The 20,770-nt window shown below is 44.8% G+C and overlaps 2 protein-coding genes across 2 annotated transcripts; one reads left to right on the top strand and one right to left on the bottom strand.

The window, feature by feature from the left end:
- Positions 1-4,955: 4,955 nt before the first annotated feature.
- On the top strand, positions 4,956-5,995 carry LOC119358861 (ribosome production factor 2 homolog). Its single transcript, XM_037625265.1, has 4 exons — positions 4,956-4,982; positions 5,150-5,215; positions 5,306-5,398; positions 5,951-5,995. The coding sequence occupies exons 1-4, from the start codon at positions 4,956-4,958 to the stop codon at positions 5,993-5,995; spliced, it is 231 nt and encodes a 76-aa protein (XP_037481162.1).
- Positions 5,996-19,254: 13,259 nt separating this feature from the next.
- On the bottom strand, positions 19,255-20,307 carry LOC119358860 (putative expansin-B14). The gene is made up of 3 exons (XM_037625264.1): positions 20,172-20,307; positions 19,692-19,998; positions 19,255-19,576 (listed from the first exon to the last, which is right to left on the bottom strand). Exons 1-3 carry the CDS (start codon positions 20,305-20,307, stop codon positions 19,255-19,257), a joined length of 765 nt encoding a protein of 254 aa, XP_037481161.1.
- Positions 20,308-20,770: the final 463 nt, after the last annotated feature.

Raw genomic sequence — 20,770 nt, 5'->3', positions numbered from 1 at the left:
TGCGGGCCCAGCCACGCAGCCCAACTAACTTGAGGAGATCAGAGGGGCCACCCCTCCCCCGCGCGCTGCCACGAAGCTTCTAGGGAGCACGTGGTCGATGGGGTCCCGCCAAGCGAGCCGGGTCCCAACACTGCGTCGCTGTCTCCCGGGGCCACGAGTCTAGTCGTGTCGGCCCACGTGCCTGTTGATGGGGGAAACCAGATTGGTGGGGAGGCCGCGATTCCGGACCGTGCCATGATTGCCTCAGATCTGGCACCTGCCCAACCCAGCCAGCCAGAGAATGCCAATGATTGCGAGACCAGCGTGGAGCACGAGGTTCAGAGAGAGGAGTCCACGCCAATCAATTCTGAGAGCCAGCCTGTGACTACTAATGATTGCGAGACCAACGCGGAACACGAGGATCAGAGAGAAGATTGCGCGCCAATCATCGACGAGAGGAGCCATGCAACTCATGTTCATGTGGAGGAGTCTACGTGCAAAGAGCCTGCGTGCATGCCTTGCACAGGCTTAATTGTGATGAACGCAAGCATGCTAGGAAGGGATGGTGCCGTGCTGGGTCCTGACTTCCCAACGGATGAGGCCGCTGCCATGGAGGGAATGACGCCTCCCGAAGCAATCGCTTACTCCAAGCTCAAAGCGTTCTGCGTCAACATCGTCAAGAATCTTGCCCCGCCCCTGCTTAAGGAGGTGCAAGCCTCCATGCTTCGACCAGACGCAGAGCCGTTCACGCCGAGGCGCACTACGAGAGCCAAGAAAAAGGCTGGGGGAGCAGCCTCGTCAAAGGCCACCCCGGCTGAGAATGTGTTGCTTCGCACGCTCGGTTTGGCGCCGCATGATCTGCAGGTGGATTTGCAAATGGTGGAGGATCTAAAAGGACTGTTCGACTCGCCGCTCAAAGAGTAGCACATCCGAGTCATTGCCTCACTCTTTGGGAAGACCATGCCAATTGGTGGAGATCTTGGAGGGGCAAGCTTGACGGCCTTGGGAGTACATTAGCGTTGAGCAATGTCCAGAGGGAGTGGTTGCGAATTCTTCCATGGATTTTAGCCCATCAATCCTATGTTGGAACATGAGAGGATTAAACAACCCAGCGAAGAGAGATGCAATTAGGGCGTTCGTTGCCACCGTGAAAGTGAATGTAATTTGTCTGCAAGAAACTAAGATAGAAGTCATTGACCGTTACACGGTGTTGCAATGCCTCGGGCCGGCCTTTGATGGCTTTGCTTTTCTGCCCGCGGCAGATACGAGAGGTGGAGTTCTCATCGCTTGGGATTCGACTTGCATTGACATTGATCAGTTCCACGCGAACATTGATTTCATCTCAAGGCGTGTTCTTACGAGACATGGGGCATCCTGGTGGATTTCCGCGGTCTATGGACCGCAAGGAAACACTAGGAAAACTGCGTTTCTGGAGGAGCTTCATGCAGCGCGAGCGCTCAGGCCTGGACCGTGGATGATTCTTGGCGATTTTAACATGATTCTGCATGCCTCGGAGAAGAATAACTCGAACCTGAACAGGAGCATGATAAATAAGTTCCGCAGCTTTATAGACAACAATGAGCTCAAAGAAGTATACATGCATGGGAGGAGATTCACTTGGTCGAATGAGAGAGATGTCCCTACCCTAACCAAGATTGATAGGGTGCTGGTTTCCGTGGATTGGGACTTGGAGTATCTGGACTGTCTCTTGCAAGCGTTATCCTCGGGCGTATCTGATCATGCTCCACTCCACCTGAACACGGGAGCTCTTTTCTGTCCTAAAAAGAGATTCCACTTTGAGAATTACTGGCTTAAGCTTGAAGGGTGCGAGGATGCGATAAGAGAGGCATGGGTCTGTAGCGATACGATTGTGGATCCTTTCAAGCGTCTCGACGCGCTCTTCAGAAACGCTGCAGAGTCCCTGCAGTCTTGGGGACAGAGAACGACTGGGAACATCAAGTTACTCATGGCAGTGGCAACTTATGTGATCTACAGATTCGACAGGGCCCAGGAAGACCGCATTCTCACCGACCAGGAGCTCTGGCCGCGTCGTACTCTCAAGCTGGCGTTGTTGGGTATGGCTTCCCTTGAGCGGACCATTGAACGTCAGCGTTCCAGAATGAGGTGGGTTAAGGAAGGTGATGCCAACATGAAGTTATTCCAAGCTTTTGCAAACGGCCGGAGAACCAAAAACTTCATTCCGCGAATCAAGGTTGGAGACGAGATACACACCGATCAAGACCGTATAGCAGATGCTTTCACTTCTTCCTTTATGGAGCTTTTGGGGAGAGATCAGGCGCGCGAATTCACACTTGACTTGGATGCCCTCGGTTTGCACACTACTGATCTGCAGGAGCTCGAGGAAATCTTCACCGAAGGTGAGGTGTGGAAGATGATTAAGGAGATGCCACCGGATCGGGCTCTTGGGCCGGATGGATTCACCGGTGCTTTTTACCAAAAAGCCTGGCCCATCATCAAGGGCGATATCATGGCCGGCTTCCTGAAACTGTATATGGGAGATGGTCGGGGCTTCGTGAAATTAAACAAAGCTCTGATGGTACTCATTCCTAAGAGAAGTGACACGGAGGAAGTGGGTGATTATCGCCCGACCAGCTTGCCTCATAGCTTTGGCAAACTCTTCTCCAAAATGATGGCCATCAGAATGAGGAAAATGCTTCTGGAACTAGTCAGCATGAACCAGTCCGCCTTCATCCGTGGGAGAAGCTTACACGATAAATTCCTCCTAGTGAAGCAAATGGTGAGAAAAATGCATGCCCGCAAAACATCAACCGTCTTTCTGAAGCTTGACATATCACGGGCATTTGACACCATCTCTTGGCCGTTCCTGTTTGAAGTTTTGAGAGCTAAGGGATTTGGAGAAAACTTCAGAAAGTGGGTTGCGATCTTGCTGCAGTCTGCGTCTTCAAGAGTCATTGTCAACGAGAATCAAGGTGTCAGGTTTGATCACGCTCGTGGGCTGCGCCAAGGAGACCCCAACTCACCGCTCCTCTTTGTCATGGCGATGGACGTCCTCTCGGCCTTAGTTTGCAAGGTTGCTGCAGTGGGGGTTTTGTCCTCCTTCAACGGTGTGTGGGCAAGCCAGAGGCTCTCTCTTTTCGCTGATGACGTCGCGCTTTTCGTGCGCCCCACGGAGCCGGATCTCACTTGCATTAAAGAAGTCTTATACCTCTTTGGACACGCTTCTGGCCTTCGAGTGAACTATCGCAAAACATCGGCAATTTTGATCCGGGGACAGCAAGGGGATCAGGACAGAGTGCAGCAGTTGTTAAACTGTCATATGGGGCAGTTCCCTTGCAAATACTTAGGGTTGCAACTCAGCATCCACAAGCTCTCCAAAGTGCATTGTCAGCCAATGCTTGATCAGGTCAAAAGCTTCCTTCCAGCTTGGCAACGTGGCATGATTCAGAGACCCGGGAGACTAGTGCTCGTTAACAGCGTCATAGCAGCCCGCCCCATACATCATTTGCTAGTCATGAAAGCGCCCCAATGGGTTCTCGAAGAAGTGGACAAGTGGATGCGTGCTTTTTTCTGGGCTGGGAAAGAGGAGATCAATGGCGGACAATGCTTGGTTGCATGGCATACCATCTGTAGGCCTAAGCCGTACGGTGGGCTGGGAGTCAAGAACCCGAGGACTCAAGGCCTGGCCATGCGCGTTCGCTGGGAGTGGCTCAGGAGGACAGATTCCTCAAGGCCTTGGCAAGGGCTACATCTCATGGTGGACAAAGAAGCCAAAGAGGTGTTCGACAGTCTGGTCCACATCGAGGTTGGAGAGGGCAGCAAGATCTTCTTCTGGACGGACAGACGGATTCACGGGTTTGCGGCAAAAGATATCGCCCCTTTGATCGCCGGCATGGTGGACAAGCTCACGGAGAGAAAAAGAACGGTCCGGGATGCGCTTTTCGAGGACTCCTGGGTCAATGATATCACGGGCGAGCTATCCTTCACGGCCCACCTGCAGCTCATACATTTGCAGCATGCCTTGGCGACGATTCAAAGAGAATGCTTCGGACGATGATGCTTTCTACTGGCCCTGGAGTGCCTCGGGTTCCTATAGCACTAAATGCACTTATAGTATGCTTTGCCAGGGCATGACTCGGTTTGCCGCTTCCCAATGCATATGGAGAAGTTGGGCGCCCCTCAAATGCAAAATCTTTGCATGGCTTGCCTCTCAGTATCGGTTATGGACTTCGGACCGACGTGCGAGGCATGGTCTCCAAGATACGGCTTCTGCATGTTACACATGCTACCAGGAGGAGGACACAACAGACCATATCCTCGCTGGATGCGTCTACGCGAGACAAGTTTGGAATGGTTGTTTCCGGCTGCTTCAAATCAACGTCCAAATTCCAAGCTCCGAGGATACTTTCATGGTGTGGTGGGACAAGGCGCGGAAGTTCTTCCATGGAAAGCTCAAGAGAGGTTTTGATTCGCTTGTCATCCTGACCGCGTGGCACTTAAGGAAGCAGAGGAACGCTCGGGTGTTCAACCGCAATGATCAAGTCCGCTCGGAGACCAACCTTGTTCATCTCATACATGACGAGATCAAGCTTTGGAAGAAGGCGGGCCTAGGAGTTGAGGGGTTAGATCCTTTCGTGAGAGAGTAGGCTTTTGTGTTTTTTTAGGAGTAAGCGTTTCCGTGGTAGGCTTCTTCGTCCAACCGCGGAGTCTTGTACAACTTTTTCTCCCCTTCTATAAAGATAAGGTACGCCTTTGGCGTACTCTCCAAAAAAAAATTCAGTGCAGGCTTTAGTTTAGTTTTTATATGTTTGGTAAGATAATCCAATGAAGTATAAATCCATAATTAATGCTAGAGGAAAACCTTTATAAGTATATACAAATGCATATCTGTTTGGCTATAAAGTAGGTGCACGTTGTCACCATCCCTACCCAGTTTAAAAGGTTAATCCTTGGATTTTTACATCGTCCAGCTAAAAGTCTACAGAAAGAAGCTAGCTATGAGGACTCCTGGTCATGCTAAGAAGGTAATTCCAATGGAACAACTGTCTTTTGTTCATCAGATATTGTTATCCTGATGGTTAGGTCGCAGACTAGTCTCATTGGCCCTAAACAACTATACTTCCTGCTCTAACTTTGTCACTCAGAACTTGTATGTCAATATGTATTCTCTACTACATTACCATTTTTGCAGGTGAAAAATGTGACAAATGATGTAATTGACGGCAAGCGGGGCATGATCTACATTCCAGACCAGAAGGTTTGTGTCTAATTTGCTTTATAAATAGTTGTGAAGTTTAAATTTAACCCATTGGTGTACTAATCTGCTTCATGTTTTTTTGACTGAAAGATTTCAAAATTGACCTTAACAAAAGACATAAAGGGTCTGAAGCAGGAGCGCCGTGATGCCAAGAAAAACAAGGGGCACTCGAAGAAGCAAAAGGTCAACCCTGAGTGAATATGACAGTCGTCATATTGTGATGAACTTATTCTGTTTTTCATCGTCAATTTCATTAATGCTTGTTCCAGATCGAGTTACTGTATGTTTGCATTGTGGTTTTGAGTTAGCTAGGTAGTTTTGTATCAATTTTTAGATACAATGGAGCTTACGGTGCTTTATGTCACGGTTCGTGTTCATGGCCTTGGTTACCATAATATTGTACATATTCTTTGGCTTCACTCACGTATTGTAGGTCTTTATCATCGATCAAAATAAAGTTTCACTGTGCTTGTTTCGGAGTTGATGTGACAAGTCAGCTAAATAACATTTTGTATCAGTCTAAACGCTAACGAAGCTTGCTTGTATAGCTTAGTTTTTTTTACTTTGTGTCCTTTAATTAGATTTGTGTTGTATATTGTGTTCCACATTTGCTGAGATAAACCATAGATCTTCCAATTCTATAACAGTTTATGAAATCAGTCAACATCCCACACAGTACATATTCCATTGCTGCCTGCCGCTAACGTTAACTCCGTTTCAACATTTTGTTTTCAGCTGAGGAGGAGGAAGAAGAAGCTCGCTTCCAAGAGTGCAAAATGAAGGCGAGTGAAAGCGATGACCCAAGTGACACGCACCAGCTGAACCAACTGTCTCCTTAGCGTCTTAATATCATACCCTCTCCGTTCTTAAATGTAAGTCTTTTTTAGAGATTTGAATATGAACTACATACGGAGCAAAATGAGTGAATCTACACTGTAAAATACGTCTATATTCATCCGTATGTAGTGGTTATGAACACAAAAAGGAGACACATCTATTATGAGGATAGAACAACTCAGAAGTACCTGTGAGAACTAGTGTTGGGGTAGTGCCGTTCCAAACAGAGCAGTTCATAGAATTTACAAAAAGGTGCAAAGCCATAACTCAAAAGTACCGAGGAAAGAGAGCGGATTGCCATGCTACTTTTATACCATTATTACATAGTTATGGAACCTTTTTATACAATTTTATTTGACTAACCTAATAATTCAGTGCCCAGTGTTAGTTGTTGTTTTGTGCATGTTTTTGGACTTTATGGAAAACAATTTCTAGGAACGAAATAAAAATCCGTCGTGAAGATTGAAGACCATGAGGCACGCATGGGCCATTGGATGACCAGAGGCCCCCTAGGGCCCACATGGGGTGGCCCCATGTCCCAAGCCCTGGTCGCATGGTGGGGCCACGTGGATCTCTCCTCTCTACCAACTCTTGATCCCTTTGCCTTTATGTTGATATGAAACCCCAGAAAAAATATTGAGGAATTTTTCTGCCGCAGCCACCTCGTGTTCCGCGACAATCCAAATTGGAGCCTTTTTCAATAATCAACCGGAGGGAGAGATCATGGGATCTTGATTGCCTGGTTCTATGTTAATTCACAATGCACTTGTGTACTATTTTGAGGTCCTTATGATTAATATGAGTTTCAAAACTTTATACACTTCTCTCATCTTCATATTACTAGCCTCTTCGGTATTATGCATTGCTCACTCTCACCTTGAGACTTGGTGCATCCTTTGTTGCTACATGCAAATATCATGGGAGAACTTCCTCCTATTATCCTATGCATAAGCCCATATATCTTTCTCAAAATACCCACCGTACCTACCTATCATGGCATTCCATAGCCACTACGAGATATAATGACATGCAACATCCATCATTACACGATATGACTAGAGGTGTGATCCTTCACTGTCATTTTTCTTTGCATGATCATATATTGTTGGCACGATATTGATGTGGCACAACCACCGTCATTCATTTTCATACATGCCACACTAGACCATTGCACATCCTAGTACACTGCTAGAGACATTCCAATAGAGTTTCTACATCATGTTCATCGTATTAATCAGTTGAGTTAAGTTATGACTAAATTCAAAAGGAATTCATTAGAGAGTGTTGCTTCCACTTTGAGAGATCAAATAATAGATGCACCATGGGGATGTCACCAAAAAAAGGAGAAAAGCTTAAAAAGGTAAAATAAAAGCTAGAAAAAAATGGAGAAGATGAGAGAAGAAGTGACAATAATATTCCTTTTTAGTATACACTTCTACTTCAAAGTACTAATTTTAGCAGATATTGTAAAGTCTTCAGAGTAGCACTACTACATTGTAATATGGGGTTTTCATGTACTTCATATTTCATATACTAGTGGGGACTTTTACATTATAGAACTAATTTGCTTGTATATTCCAATGATGAGCTTGTCCAAATGCTCTAGGTCTTCATGAGTAAGCAAGTTGGATGCACACTTTACTAGTCCTTAGGAGAGCTTTCATACATTTCTAGCTCAAGCGCATCTCTTGCGTGGCAATCCTACTCCTTACATAACATCGGTTATAAGGTCTTTCCATTGCCTAATGATCAACTGCGTTAACCCAAGTTTTTCTTTATTTTTGACTTCATGTAAGTCTCAATCATTATTCTCCTTTTTACAAAGCCGACAACACGGTAACATTACACTTCTCTTTCTTATTATTATTCTTATTTATATAATTTGTGCTACCTTCACATGAAGTGAAAGGACGTTGTTCAGAAGAGTCTTCCTACATTTGCGCCTTGCTAAAAGTTTCCATTTAATAAGTGCATCAAGTATTTCTTTAGAAAGAAAAGGAACCACTTCTATTCTCTTTTCTTAAGTATAAGAGGGATAAGTACTTATTCACGGCCATTAAGTGGTAAGGTCTAGACTCATGCTTAAGTATTGCATGAGTAAGATGTGTGCAAAATACAAAAAAAATCATGGAATCATTGTACTTGGTCGGCCTTGGGTTATTTATGATAATATTGTCATCAAACATAGAAATAAAATGGACGCGCGTAGAGTGGGCTAGGGTTTTGGTGCAACAACGCGTAGTTTTATAGCCAGAGCCGAGCCAATCAGTGGTGCGCTGGTCGCAATGCCCGGAATGTGGAAGGTGAGAAGTTTCCCAATTTTTTTTCTGAGAATGCCCTCTTCTATGCTAAATTATGCTATATATGAGTATTTTAAGGGATAGAAGATAGATTTTTGAGGAAAATACAGTTTGGTGGATCTGCTAGCAGGAGAAATTCCCTAAACCAGAAAAAAAATCCCCTTCAAATGTAGCTTTTAGGGGATCTACTAGAGCTACTATTACTATTTAATTTGGAACATCTATTGTCTTACAATTTGTGACTTCTGAATCAAAAAGGCTCGTGTGTTCCTACCGGGTGGAAGGCATTTCTCCAACGGAGGTCTCCGTGGAACTTATTTTCAATGAATTGGAGTTTTTCTCCTTTCCATGTGCCCTTCCGTAATAGAAAGGCCAATATATTTATCATTTTAAACCAAAATTTCACCAGGTTTTCTATTTAGCCCTATATATGTGCCTATCTTCTCCTTTTTATAACCGAAGAGTATAGCACACAAATACATACACATGCACACACTCACACAACCCGTACTAAATACTAGAATCACATTTCTTCAAACTATATTGATGAAGCCATATGTATCTATCGGAGGGGAAACTATATTGATGAAGTCATATGTATCTATCTTATGGCCATATGTCTTCAAGATATATTGATGAAGTCATATGTAACGGCATGCATAATGGTTGATAAGGTTGTATTTACTTATGTATTCCACATCATCTAGATAAGTTAGAAGACATGTTATACAAGGGATTATCCTTATCTCTAGCCATTATTTGTGCACTCCTGAAATCGTACCACAGAGAGATGACATCTTGATATCATCTCTTAGGTAAGAGAATACAAACCTCTGCCACAAAGAACGGTTGTGATAAGAAACGCTCAATTTTTCTTGCTCTTGCTACAGTTAAACGATCCTCTCTGATAATTTTCAAATTTATCTCTCTTCCAACAAAGTCATATGTATCTATGTTTTGGCTACATAGAATAACTCCGGTTTGTTTTCGGCATGTCTAGTTCCCACTGTCCAGTTATGAAACAGAGAATAAGCAATTACCAAATTTTAGGGTTGATCCATGGGTAGGAAACACTAAGACAATGACGAAACTTTGAATAATCGTAAACTCATGAACATCATGGGAAATCAAGTAACTTGAGGCCATAATCTACAACAAATCAGCCACCCTGGAAAACAGTTGCAAGTCTACCCATGACTTGCAACCGGCCCGATGTTTTTTTTGCATTAGTTACATGTCCGTGCTCGACTTGTAACTGGGCCTGACTTTTTCCCGCCTTAATCGCAAGTCCACCATTGGCTTGCAACTAGGGGTTGACTTATTTTGTAGCAACTAGAAGTCAACCATCTATTTGCAATTGGGTCTGCCTTTATTTCTATTTGAATTGCAAAACAACCATGGACTCATAGACTCTTGATCCGTTCTTTTGACTCAGTTGCAAGTCCACCATTGACTCGCAACTGGGTCCGACCCTTTTTTTGTCCCATTTGAAAGCCCACCATTGACATGCAACTGGGCATTTGAACCTATTTTTTTTCACAGTTGCATGTCCACACTTGAGTGGCAACTTGGCATTTCAGTTTTTGGTTTCCTCTAATTGTTGTTTTTCATTCGTGCATTGACTGTTTGGATGCTCATTTTCCTAGAACAAAGTCGCTGGCATGAGAAGAATTCTAAAAGTTAAATACTATAGAAAAAAGGAAGATACAAATGTTGCCGTCAATTTTCAACCAACTGATTATTTAGCAAAATGAACAGTAAATGCATTTGATTGCTGCTAAAAACATGTTCAAAGTATATTACAAAAGAAAAATCAGCGCATAATTAGGAATTGTTCATCTTATTACAGAAAATTTGTCACCATGTTATGAAAAAAATGTTTGCCATATATTTTAAAAATGTTCACCGTGTAATTTAAAAAGTTCATCATATATTACCAAATAGTATCGAATCACCATGCTAAATGCACCCATTTTTTTATTTCTCTCCAAGACAACCATTGACACAAAATAATTTTTTTGCACGCAATCATGGCTCTCTCATTGAGGACCAAAAACAAACAGCATGCCCTCCATCAGAAAATGTTCCTATTTTTGTTCACAAATTTAAAAAATGGTTGTGTTTCAAAAAATGTATGCAAATTTGTTTTTTTTCATGTTTCGAATTGGGTTCAGAATTTCAAAAAATATTCCTTTTATCAAAATTTGTACCTCAACCGGGCCTCGGATAGGCATGGCCCACCGGGGCACTGGTCTATGTCGACCACGGTCATCGGGACCCCGGGGCAAGCGCCATGGCTGATGCATCTAACCTGATAGCAAGCGCCGCAACCCTTGTCGTTCTTGAAGATAGAGGGGCCGCCCGCCGTGACCATGGCGGAGAACGGCGGTTGCTCCACATCGCCCTGGTACCCGCAGGCACCACCTGCAACATGCCCATGCACTCGTCATGTCAGTATGGAGATACTGTCACTGGCTGTCAAGCAACGGGGAGGCCGTGTTCTGAAAGAGAAGACGTAAAGTGTTGGCGGGTGATTTGAATAGGCATGCCGTCAGGTGTGGGCTCGGGTGTGTGTAGCGGGCCTTGGGCCGTCTGTATTGCCGGCAGCGTATATAAGCTGGCCGTGTGGAGTTGTGCGGGGTATCATTAAAATGAATTTGAATTACTCTCTCTTATGTTTCTCTCTGGTTGCGTCTGCATATCTCTCTCTCTCTCGCGCGCGCGTGCGCGCACGCGCGCGCGCTGATCCCTCTTTCTCTCTCGAACTTCGTTGGCGACGAGCCCTAAATTCGGCGGTCCTTCTCGGCCAAAGGCAAGGGCGTTACAATCTGGTATCAGAGCGATCGGTCCGTGGCTCGCTTCCGCAACCTCGAGAGCGTACCCGGCAAATTCCGAGGCGACGGTCTCCGGTCAGCCTAGGGTTCGACTGGTGTAAATCCCGACCTGAGGTGGGTTGCTTCAGAGGGAGGCACCACGGCCAAGTTCAAGCCCAGCGCGCAGAGATGGAGGCGTTTCAGGAGCGCATGTTGAAGGAGTTCGCCGCGATGCGGGCGGAGCAGAGCAAGCTCGCTGGGGCGGCCGAGATCTGCCAGCGTCTGGAGGCGCTCCACGCGAAGCTGGAGGAGCAGTCGCAACGATTGGACCAGGTGCAGGTGAAAGTCAACCTATACTGCGACACCCTCGGCAAGGTACTGTAGGAGCAAGTGCAGGCCGGCAAGTAGAGCGGAGCGACATCAGAGACGTCACGGACAGTGCCTCGCATGACTCCACCGTCAGTTCAGAGCGATGGGGTGCTTGGGGTGGCTCCAGGATCAACAGCGCGCGGCCAGGCTCGCCATAACCAGGTACCTGTGACAAATCCATATATCAGCGGAGAACAGGGAGAACATGTGGTGTGTGATGATGCGACTGGGAAGCGGAATTGGATGCCTAAGATGGATTTTCCTAAGTTTTATGGGACAGGTGTGCGAATATGGCTCGACCAATGCGAGTCATTCTTCCTGTTGTACAACATTCCTGAAAATTTCAGAGTCACGTCTGCCTCTCTGAATTTAGTGGGCAATGCAGCACATTGGTTTCAGTCATACAAACAGATGGGGATCTGACCTAACTGGCAACAATTCTGTGAAGCAGTGACAGAGGAGTTTGACATAAATGTTCACAGAGAGCTCTTGCAGGAATTGATGAGGCTGAAACAAGTGGGTACAGTAGAGGAGTACAAGAATCAGTTCTATCAATTGGTGTATAACATCAGACTTTATGAGCCTGCTCTCAGTGATACTTTGTTAGTCACACGGTTCATTTTGGGACTGAAGGAAGAGTTGCGTGCAGCAGTGGAGATGCAACTTCCTGTAAATGTGCATAAGGCTACCCTATATGCTATGGTACAAGAGAGATTACTGCTGAAAACAAAAGGGGGCAAGTCTGGGTACCAGAAAGGGCAGTACAATAAACAGGATAACATGAATGATGTGGCTCCAGGTGAATTATGGAAAGCAAGGAAGCTCAAGGAATACAGAAGAGCGAATGGACTGTGTTATAGCTGTGGAGAGAAGTACACTCCTGGGCATGTTTGCAACAGTACTAATAACAGTGCTGCCTAGCTGAAAGCAACAGAGTGTTTGGATCCTCATCAGATCATTTCTGATGCTACGTTAGATGCATTATTGGAGGAAGAACCAGAGGAATGTGCCACTATATCTGTTCAGGCACTGTCTGGAGCCTCACATCCCAAGACTATACAATTCAGAGCATTAATTGGAAATCAAGTGGTGCTGATACTGTTAGACTCAGGCAGTACTCACACATTTGTGGATCAAGCACTGTTGGACAGAGTTAAACTGAAATCTGAAACTTTGCCTACAACCTTGTCAGTGAAAGTGGCAAATGGTGATCTGCTATAGTGCTCTGAATGTGTATCACAGTTAACTTGGTGGATACAAGGCCACAATTTCACTAATGAAATGAGGGTGTTGCAGTTAGGAGGATATGATATAATTTTGGGCATGAAATGGTTAGAGAAATGGGGAGTTATGCAATGCCAATGGGCCGAGAAGTGGATCCAGTTTGATTACCAAGGAAAAGCTGTGAGACTACAAGGAGTTTTACCAGTAGAAAAAACTCAATTAACTGAAATTCCAGTGGAACAAGTAGTTAAATGGAATAAAGAAAATGACATTATGGCAGTTGCTTTAATAAAACCTGTTTGGGAGAAAAGGGCAGACAATGAAGTTGCTGCACCACTCAAGAAAGTGTTACATGAGTTTTCTGATGTGTTTAGTGATCCAAAAACACTGCCCCCTCACAGACACATAGATCATGTGATCAATTTAGTACCTGGAGCTGTTCCAGTCAACAGTAGACCTTACAGGTATTCTCCACTTCAGAAGGAAGAAATTGAAAGACAAGTGGATGAAATGCTCAAAGCAGGTCTGATAACTCCAAGCTTAAGTCCTTTTGCATCACCAGTACTATTAGTAAAGAAGAAAGATGGTTCATGGAGATTTTGTGTGGACTATAGGAAGCTGAATGCTCCCACAATTAAAAGCAGATTTCCTTTACCTATCATTGATGAGTTGTTAGATGAACTAGGAGGAGCTAAATGGTTTTCCAAGTTGGATTTAAGAGCTGGCTACCACCAGATCAGAATGTTGCCTGAAGATGAGCATAAAACAACTTTCAAGACTCACCATGGACAGTTCCAATTCAAAATAGTTCCTTTTGGGCTGGCAACAGCACCTGACACTTTTCAGTGTATGATGAATTTTCTGTTTCCTGGCAGAAAGAAAGGAAGGAAAAAGGTGCTAGTGTTTATGGATGATATACTTGTGTGTAGTTTTTTTCTTAGAGGAGCATTTACAGGATCTGATAGAAGTATTCACTACACTCAGGGAAAATCACTTCTATGTGAAAGAGAGCAAATGTTCTTTTGGCCAGCAGTCTCTGGAATATTTGGGGCATATTATCTCTGATAAGGGTGTAGCCACTGATCCCTCCAAAACTGCTGTGATGTTGAGTTGGCCAGTTCCCAACAATGTGACATAATTAAGGGGATTTCTAGGTCTGACTGGATATTATAGGAAATTTGTACAGAACTATGGAATTTTGGCAAAACCTTTAACTCGGTTACTAAAGAAACAAGCCTTCCAATGGACACCTGAAGCCCAAACAACTTCTGAACAGTTAAAACAAGCAATGGCTACTACTCCTGTCCTAGTTATATACCCAACTTTGATAAACCTTTCTGTGTGGAAACAGATGCTTGTGACTCTGGTGTAGGAGCTGTATTAACACAGGAAGGACATCCAGTTGCCTTTTACAACAAGGCTCTTGGTATTAAGAACAAGCAACTGTCTATCTATGAAAAGGAGTTCCTAGCAATAATGATGGCAATAGATAAATGGAGAACATGTCTTTCAAGAGGGCCTTTTGTCATTAAAAGAGATCACAAGAGTTTATGTCACCTAGGAGATCAAGTTCTGACTTCAGAGCTCCAGAAAAAAGCTATGACTAAACTAGTGGGGCTGCAGTTCAGCATTCAGTACAAGAAAGGGGTTGAGAACACTGTTGCAGATGCTCTGTCCAGAGTTGCTCATCTTTTTCCCATTCAGGCTATATCTACATCTCAACCTGTCTGGATACAGGAAGTACTGAACTCCTACACTGTAGATTCTGAAGCTCAAGAAATGCTGCAAAAGTTAGCTCTGGATCCTGTAGCTTGTCCAGGTTTTAAGCTGCATAAGGGACTGTTGAAACATAATGATCAAATCTGGATAGGAGCAAATGCTGGACTTAAAACCAGACTGATACAAGCTTTTCATTCTTCCCCTGTGGGAGGACACTCAGGAATTCTTCCAACATATTTCAGAGTGAAACAGCTGTTTCATTGGCAAGGTATGAAAGGAGATATTGAAAACTTTGTCAAGAAGTGTGCAGTGTGTCAACTAGCCAAGCATGAGTTCTGTAAATCCCCTGGTATGTTGCAGCCCTTACCAATTCCTAAAGGACCATGGCAGTCCATTAGTATGGATTTCATTGAGGGTTTACCTAAATCAGAAGGCTACAACTCTATTTTAGTAGTAGTTGACAGGTTCACTAAAGTAAGCCACTTTATACCTCTCAAACACCCTTTCACTGCTGCTGGTGTTGCTAAAGCTTTCCTGAATAATGTGGTCAAATTACATGGACTACCACTGTCCATCATATCTGACAGAGACAAGATATTTACCAGCTCATTTTGGAAGGAGTTGTTCAGAGTGTGGAGCACAGAGTTACAAATGAGCACTGCATATCATCCCCAAACTGATGGTCAGACAGAAAGAGTCAACTAGTGTTTGGAAATGTATTTGAGATGTGATGTTCATGATTGTCCTGCAAAGTGGAACAACTGGTTGCCTCAAGCAGAATTCTGGTATAATTCAACTTTTCATTCCTCACTGGGCTGTACTCCTTACAAGGCACTGTATGGACATGAGCCCAACATTGGACAACTAGCTGGGAATCATACTTCTCTGAATGGGGAAGTGCATAACTGGCTCTCTGCTCAGACAGAACACACTAACATATTGAAGGAGCATTTACACAGGGCACAAGTGAAGTACAAACACTATGCTGACAAAAACAGATCACCTAGGGAATTTTCTGAAGGTGAACAGGTGTATCTGAGGCTACAACCATATGCCCAGTCATCAGTTGTGAACATGCCCTGTCCTAGGCTAGCACTGAAATTTTTTGGACCGTTCAAGATCATTTCCAAGATTGGAGCCGTTGCCTACAAGCTCGAGTTACCTAAAGGAAGCCATATTCATCCTGTGTTCCACGTATCCCAGCTACTCATGTACCAGATCACACACCAGTCTTCACAATGCTGCCCAAACCTCTGGATTTATCAGTCCTAGGAGTGATTTCAGAACAGATACTGGACAGGCGTCTGGTAAAGAAAGGCAATGCGGCGCATTTACAAGTGCAGATCAAGTGGACCTCGGTGCCATATTCGGCGGCTACTTGGGAGGACTATGAAGTGATCAAGGCGTGTTTTCCAGATGCACCAGCCTGGGGACTAGCTGGTTCTCAAGGGGAGGGAAATGTCAGTATGGAGATACTGTCACTGGCTGTCAAGCAAGGGGGAGGCCGTGTTCTGAAAGCGAAGACGTAAAGTGTTGGCGGGTGATTTGAATAGGTAGGCCGTCAGGTGTGGGCTCGGGTGTGTGTAGCGGGCCTTGGGCCGTCTGTATTGCCGGCAGCGTATATAAGCTGACCGTGTGGAGTTGTGTGGGGTATCGTTGAAATTAATTTGAATTACTCTCTCTTCTATTTCTCTCTGGTTGCGTCTGCATCTCTCTCTCTCTCTCTCTCTCTCTCTCTCTCTCTCTCTCCCGCGCGCGCGCACTGATCCCTCTTTTTCTCTCAAACTTCGCCGGCGACGAGCCCCAAATCCGGCGGTCCTTCTCGGCCAAAGGCAAGGGCGCTACACGTCAGTACACGTAAACAACTACTAACATATACGCGTCCTAACATGCATGCACTCTCATCATTAAGGTCTGCATGCATCGTCCATGCGAGACTATATACATACCGTCGGTGCCGGCGCCTTCTCGGGGACCGTACAACGTCGCACCGCCATCGGACCAGCCAGAGACGCTGGTCGAATGGAGGAGGATCAGGAAGCTGCTAGCTAGAGCCACGAAAGCCACGAAGGAGGAAGAAACCATGCTCGCCGCCGGTGAACAATATACGGTTGCTCCGTGTATGTAGAGGAAGAAGGGAATGATTTGGAGATAGGTAAGTGATGTGTGTGATAGCAAGCGTAGTCTCTCGCCATGTATTTATAATCAGCAGAGAGCTAGAGAGATCACACACTGATTAAACGCAGTGGTGAGGGGATATTTTTTATTTAATGAGTGTACCCATAAAAGATTTTTCACTATTTTCAAAGCTTATTCAAAGGAATTACATTCCTTAATTATCAGAACCCCCAACCTTCTGTTTCAGACGGGAACCCCTGGGTAAGAGCATCTGTAGTGGATGCGTAATACTCCGATATATTCATCTACTATCATGATAGTAGAAAAAACACTAAAGTAACAAAAATTACAAAGCGCTATCCGGCTATTTCCTCCTCCAATGGGAGTAAGTTTCCTTCTCTAACAGCTATTCCCATCGTGGGTGACATATCTAGCCACGCGAATAGTTCTAGCGAGCCGCATGGAACCCACTGACTGTGGCACCGCCTATACCGGCCCGGTCCCGCAACTGCTTTCATATTGTGATTCTATTTCTGTGGTCTGATTAATAAAGACATAATTATTTTGGTAGATCACCCCCTTATTAAGTTCGCTATTTTAGGTTACATTTTCCAGATTTGGTAGGTAGCCTTGTCGGTGAGTAGACATTTTATTATGATAATTATAAAGAAATATTATCATTGTCCTTTGGTTAATTTTGTTTTACCCCTAAACAGAAAAATAATTCATCGACCAGACACTGAAGTTATCAAAACAATATACACACAAATCACAAATCGTTGTACAACGTAGGATATGCCCTACTGATGGTTGTAGTCGTGTAACTTCAAGATATATTAAGAAAGTGATATGTAGGTATCTTTTTGCTATATATCTTCAAGATGAAGTGATACGAGTAAGGGCATGCACAATGGTTGATAAGAAGCTATTTTCTTATGCCCGCCACATCATTTAGAGAATTCAAGAGACATGTTGTACAATGTATTATCTTTATCTCTAGAAATTAATGTTGCATGCTCCTAAAAAATAATAGTGATTAAAATTAAGATAGTGTAGGAGGACTTACACCTCTCACAACAAGTATTATGCATATGATACTAGTGTATAATAGTACCTTCATAGTGCATATTATGATAGATTTGTCCTTTAGACGACCTCATTGATTGTTTTGTATGTCTCATAGCAGCACCTCATTTATTATGATAGAAAATCATGATATAATATTTAGTAGTATCGTTATTTCCTCATTTAATAAGACATGCTATGTCAGCAATATAGATCAACGATGATTTGTTTTTGGCACTTCTAGTTTCCATTATATGGTTATGAAACAAGACATAGCAAATTTTAGGTCAATCCATCTCTATGAAACACTACATCAGTGAAGTAACTTTGGGCAATCATAAACTCATAAATGTAGGACCATCATGAAAAATCATGTAACTTTAGCCCATAATCTACAGCAAACCGGCCACCATGGAAAACAAAATCCGTGAATAAATATAAGGAAGTATTCCACGGATTTGTTATTATTTTTTCACTTTTTCTATTTGTAAGTTGCATCATTTTTTATTTTGTGTAAGTCACCTTTTCTTCTTCTTGTATTTAGTCCGCTTTTTTTTTCCTTTGGTCCGTTCATGCCCGCGAGCCTGTGTGTTGTGTGCATAAGTGTTTGTCTCTGTGCATTATGTGTGTGTGCACGTGCTCGTATTGGTGCGGCGCTAGTGTATGTGCATGTGTGCATGTATGTCTCTCTATGTGTGGATATGTTCACCGGGACGTGTTTGTGTGCATCTGAGTGTGTGCGTGTGTGCGCGCGCGCTCATGCACTGTTTTTTGTGCCTTCGCGTCTCTACGGAGATTATTAATCTTCATGTAAACACTAGGTATAACATTGACATATAAATTCAAGTTTGATGCAACATGTGTGAAAATTATATATAGGCTTCTTTTGCTATTGTGAACTGTGCAATTTCTCTGGAATTTGTGTGCAGTTTTTATCATCAATTATTTGAAGTTTTTCTAGTTTCTTTCTTTTAGGGTAATCCAATGCCCGTAATTCATTCTTTCTTAGGAAAACTTATGTTTTTGTTTTTTAGTTTTGTATCAGTTTTAATCTTTATTTTTGTTTAAAGAGTGTTAAAGTGGTAGATTTTCCAGCTTGTATTACTCATGGATACCACTAAAATTTATAGAATTGATCCATTTTAATTCTAATTGGAACACAACCGTAACATAACCTAAGCTGCCTAAGCTGCATGCATCGAGATTGCACTGCGCCTAAATAAAAATTCGCAACTTACAAGTAGAAGGTCCCTTATTTTTCAGTGTATATTATTTGGACCGTTCTTGAAATCCTAAATTATGAGTGAGTTTTTCTTTGTAGGAGTCATGATTTTCAACATAAATTTAATACTCAAGATTGACAAACAATCGGTTGGCATCAATTTTGAGTGTTTAGCAATATCCATCGTATCCTTAATCAGCTGCCAAAATATTTGAAGAAAGCATATTTTTTTCCACATTGTGTTTGCAATTTTTCAAAGCATGAAAGCAAGTATTATTCCAGGCACGGGCTCGATTACTACATATAGCTAGCGCACTCGTGCTGCACAACTAATTAAACGTGAGTACTCCATTGATCCCACGGACGGGTCAATCACTGGAAGTTTACGATGGATCGGTAGGTCTTGCCGGCCTGCCAGCCAGAGGGGATGCCATTCCTGGCGACGAGCTTCTTGCCGGAGCCGGAGGTGAGGCGGAACGATATAGGTGCCTGCAGGGTGGACCCGGCGTTGTACTTCCAGACGGCGCCCCACGACTCCTGCATCGGCGCCCAGCTGCCGCCGCGCTGCTGAAGCTCGACCGCGGACAGGTCACCGTCGCCAGCTTCGTCCTCGATGAGCACCGCGAGGTAGTTGGGGTTGGAGCCGGCGTCCACCTTGAAGGCGATGTCGAGCCCATGCCAGTTGCACGGAACCCTGCGAGCGAGCGAAGAAATCAAAGAGATGAGGATCACACGAACCATGCCAGTTGCATGTAGGCGGAGCATTGGACATAAGTGTGTGCGCTAGTAGCTATCTAGCGGGAGCTTACCGGTTGTACTGGATTCTAAGCTTGCCGACGTTGCGGAGGTTGTCATCCTGGCCAGGCTTGGCCATGGCGCCGAACGCTTTCCCGCTGAGGTCAAAGTGCGCAGCCTTGACCTGGCACGGCCCGCCGGGGCACTGGTCTGTGACGACCACGGTCACCGGGGACCCAGAGCAGGCCGGATTGCCGATGCATCTAACCTGATAGCAAGCGCCGCAGCCCTTGCCGCCATTGAAGATGGAGGAGCCACCCGCCGTGATCATGGCGGAGAACGGCGGCTGCTCCACGTCGCCATGGTACCCGCACGCACCACCTGCAGCACGCCCATGCACGCGTCAGTACTCGATCACTACGAAATACACGTAAACAACTACTACTATGTGCTATTCTATATTTGTATGTACGCGTCCTAGCATGCATGCACTCTCAACGTGGAGGTCTGCATGTCCATGCAAGGCATATGACTATATATACCAATATACCTACCGTCAGAGCCGGCGCCGTGGCGGGGACCGTACCACGTCGCGCCGCCGTCTGACCAGCCGGAGACGCTGCGCGAATGGAGGATGAGGAGGCAGCTGCTGGCTAGGGTCACGAAAGCGACGAAGGAAGAAGAAGCCATGCTCACGCACAAGAATATACGATTACTCCGCGTACGTGAGAGGAAGGAGAGTCTCTCTCTCCATGTATTTTATAGGCAGAACCGCAGAAGACATACAGAGGAATCGCGCGCTGATTACATGCCGACTGGAGGAGAGTTTTCTCTTCAATTAGCGTAGGGCGCTTATGGGCGCTGGCGCACCGGCTGAACCGTTCTGCCGGTCGAGCCCCAGCCGCTCGATACCGCTATTAAGGGCCGTCAGATTTGACTCCCTTGCTTCGTCCTCCTGATTGTTCCCCTTCGATCAAAATTGCAACGGCCCACAGCGACATCCGATGCCCCGCCATCGCCCTGCAACCAAGGTTCACTGGTAGAAAAAGGGCCTGTAGTCCCGGTTCATAAGGGCCTTTTGTCCCGGTTCTGTAACCGGGACTAAAGGGTCGGTACTAATGCCCTGTCCCTTTAGTCCCGGTTCAATCCAGAA

The sequence above is a fragment of the Triticum dicoccoides genome, chromosome 2A, assembly GCF_002162155.2.
Source record: "Triticum dicoccoides isolate Atlit2015 ecotype Zavitan chromosome 2A, WEW_v2.0, whole genome shotgun sequence".
NCBI classification, from domain to species: Eukaryota; Viridiplantae; Streptophyta; class Magnoliopsida; order Poales; family Poaceae; genus Triticum; species Triticum dicoccoides.
Note: the sequence above shows the minus strand (reverse complement) of the source record. Positions and strands in the feature narration are given on the sequence as shown.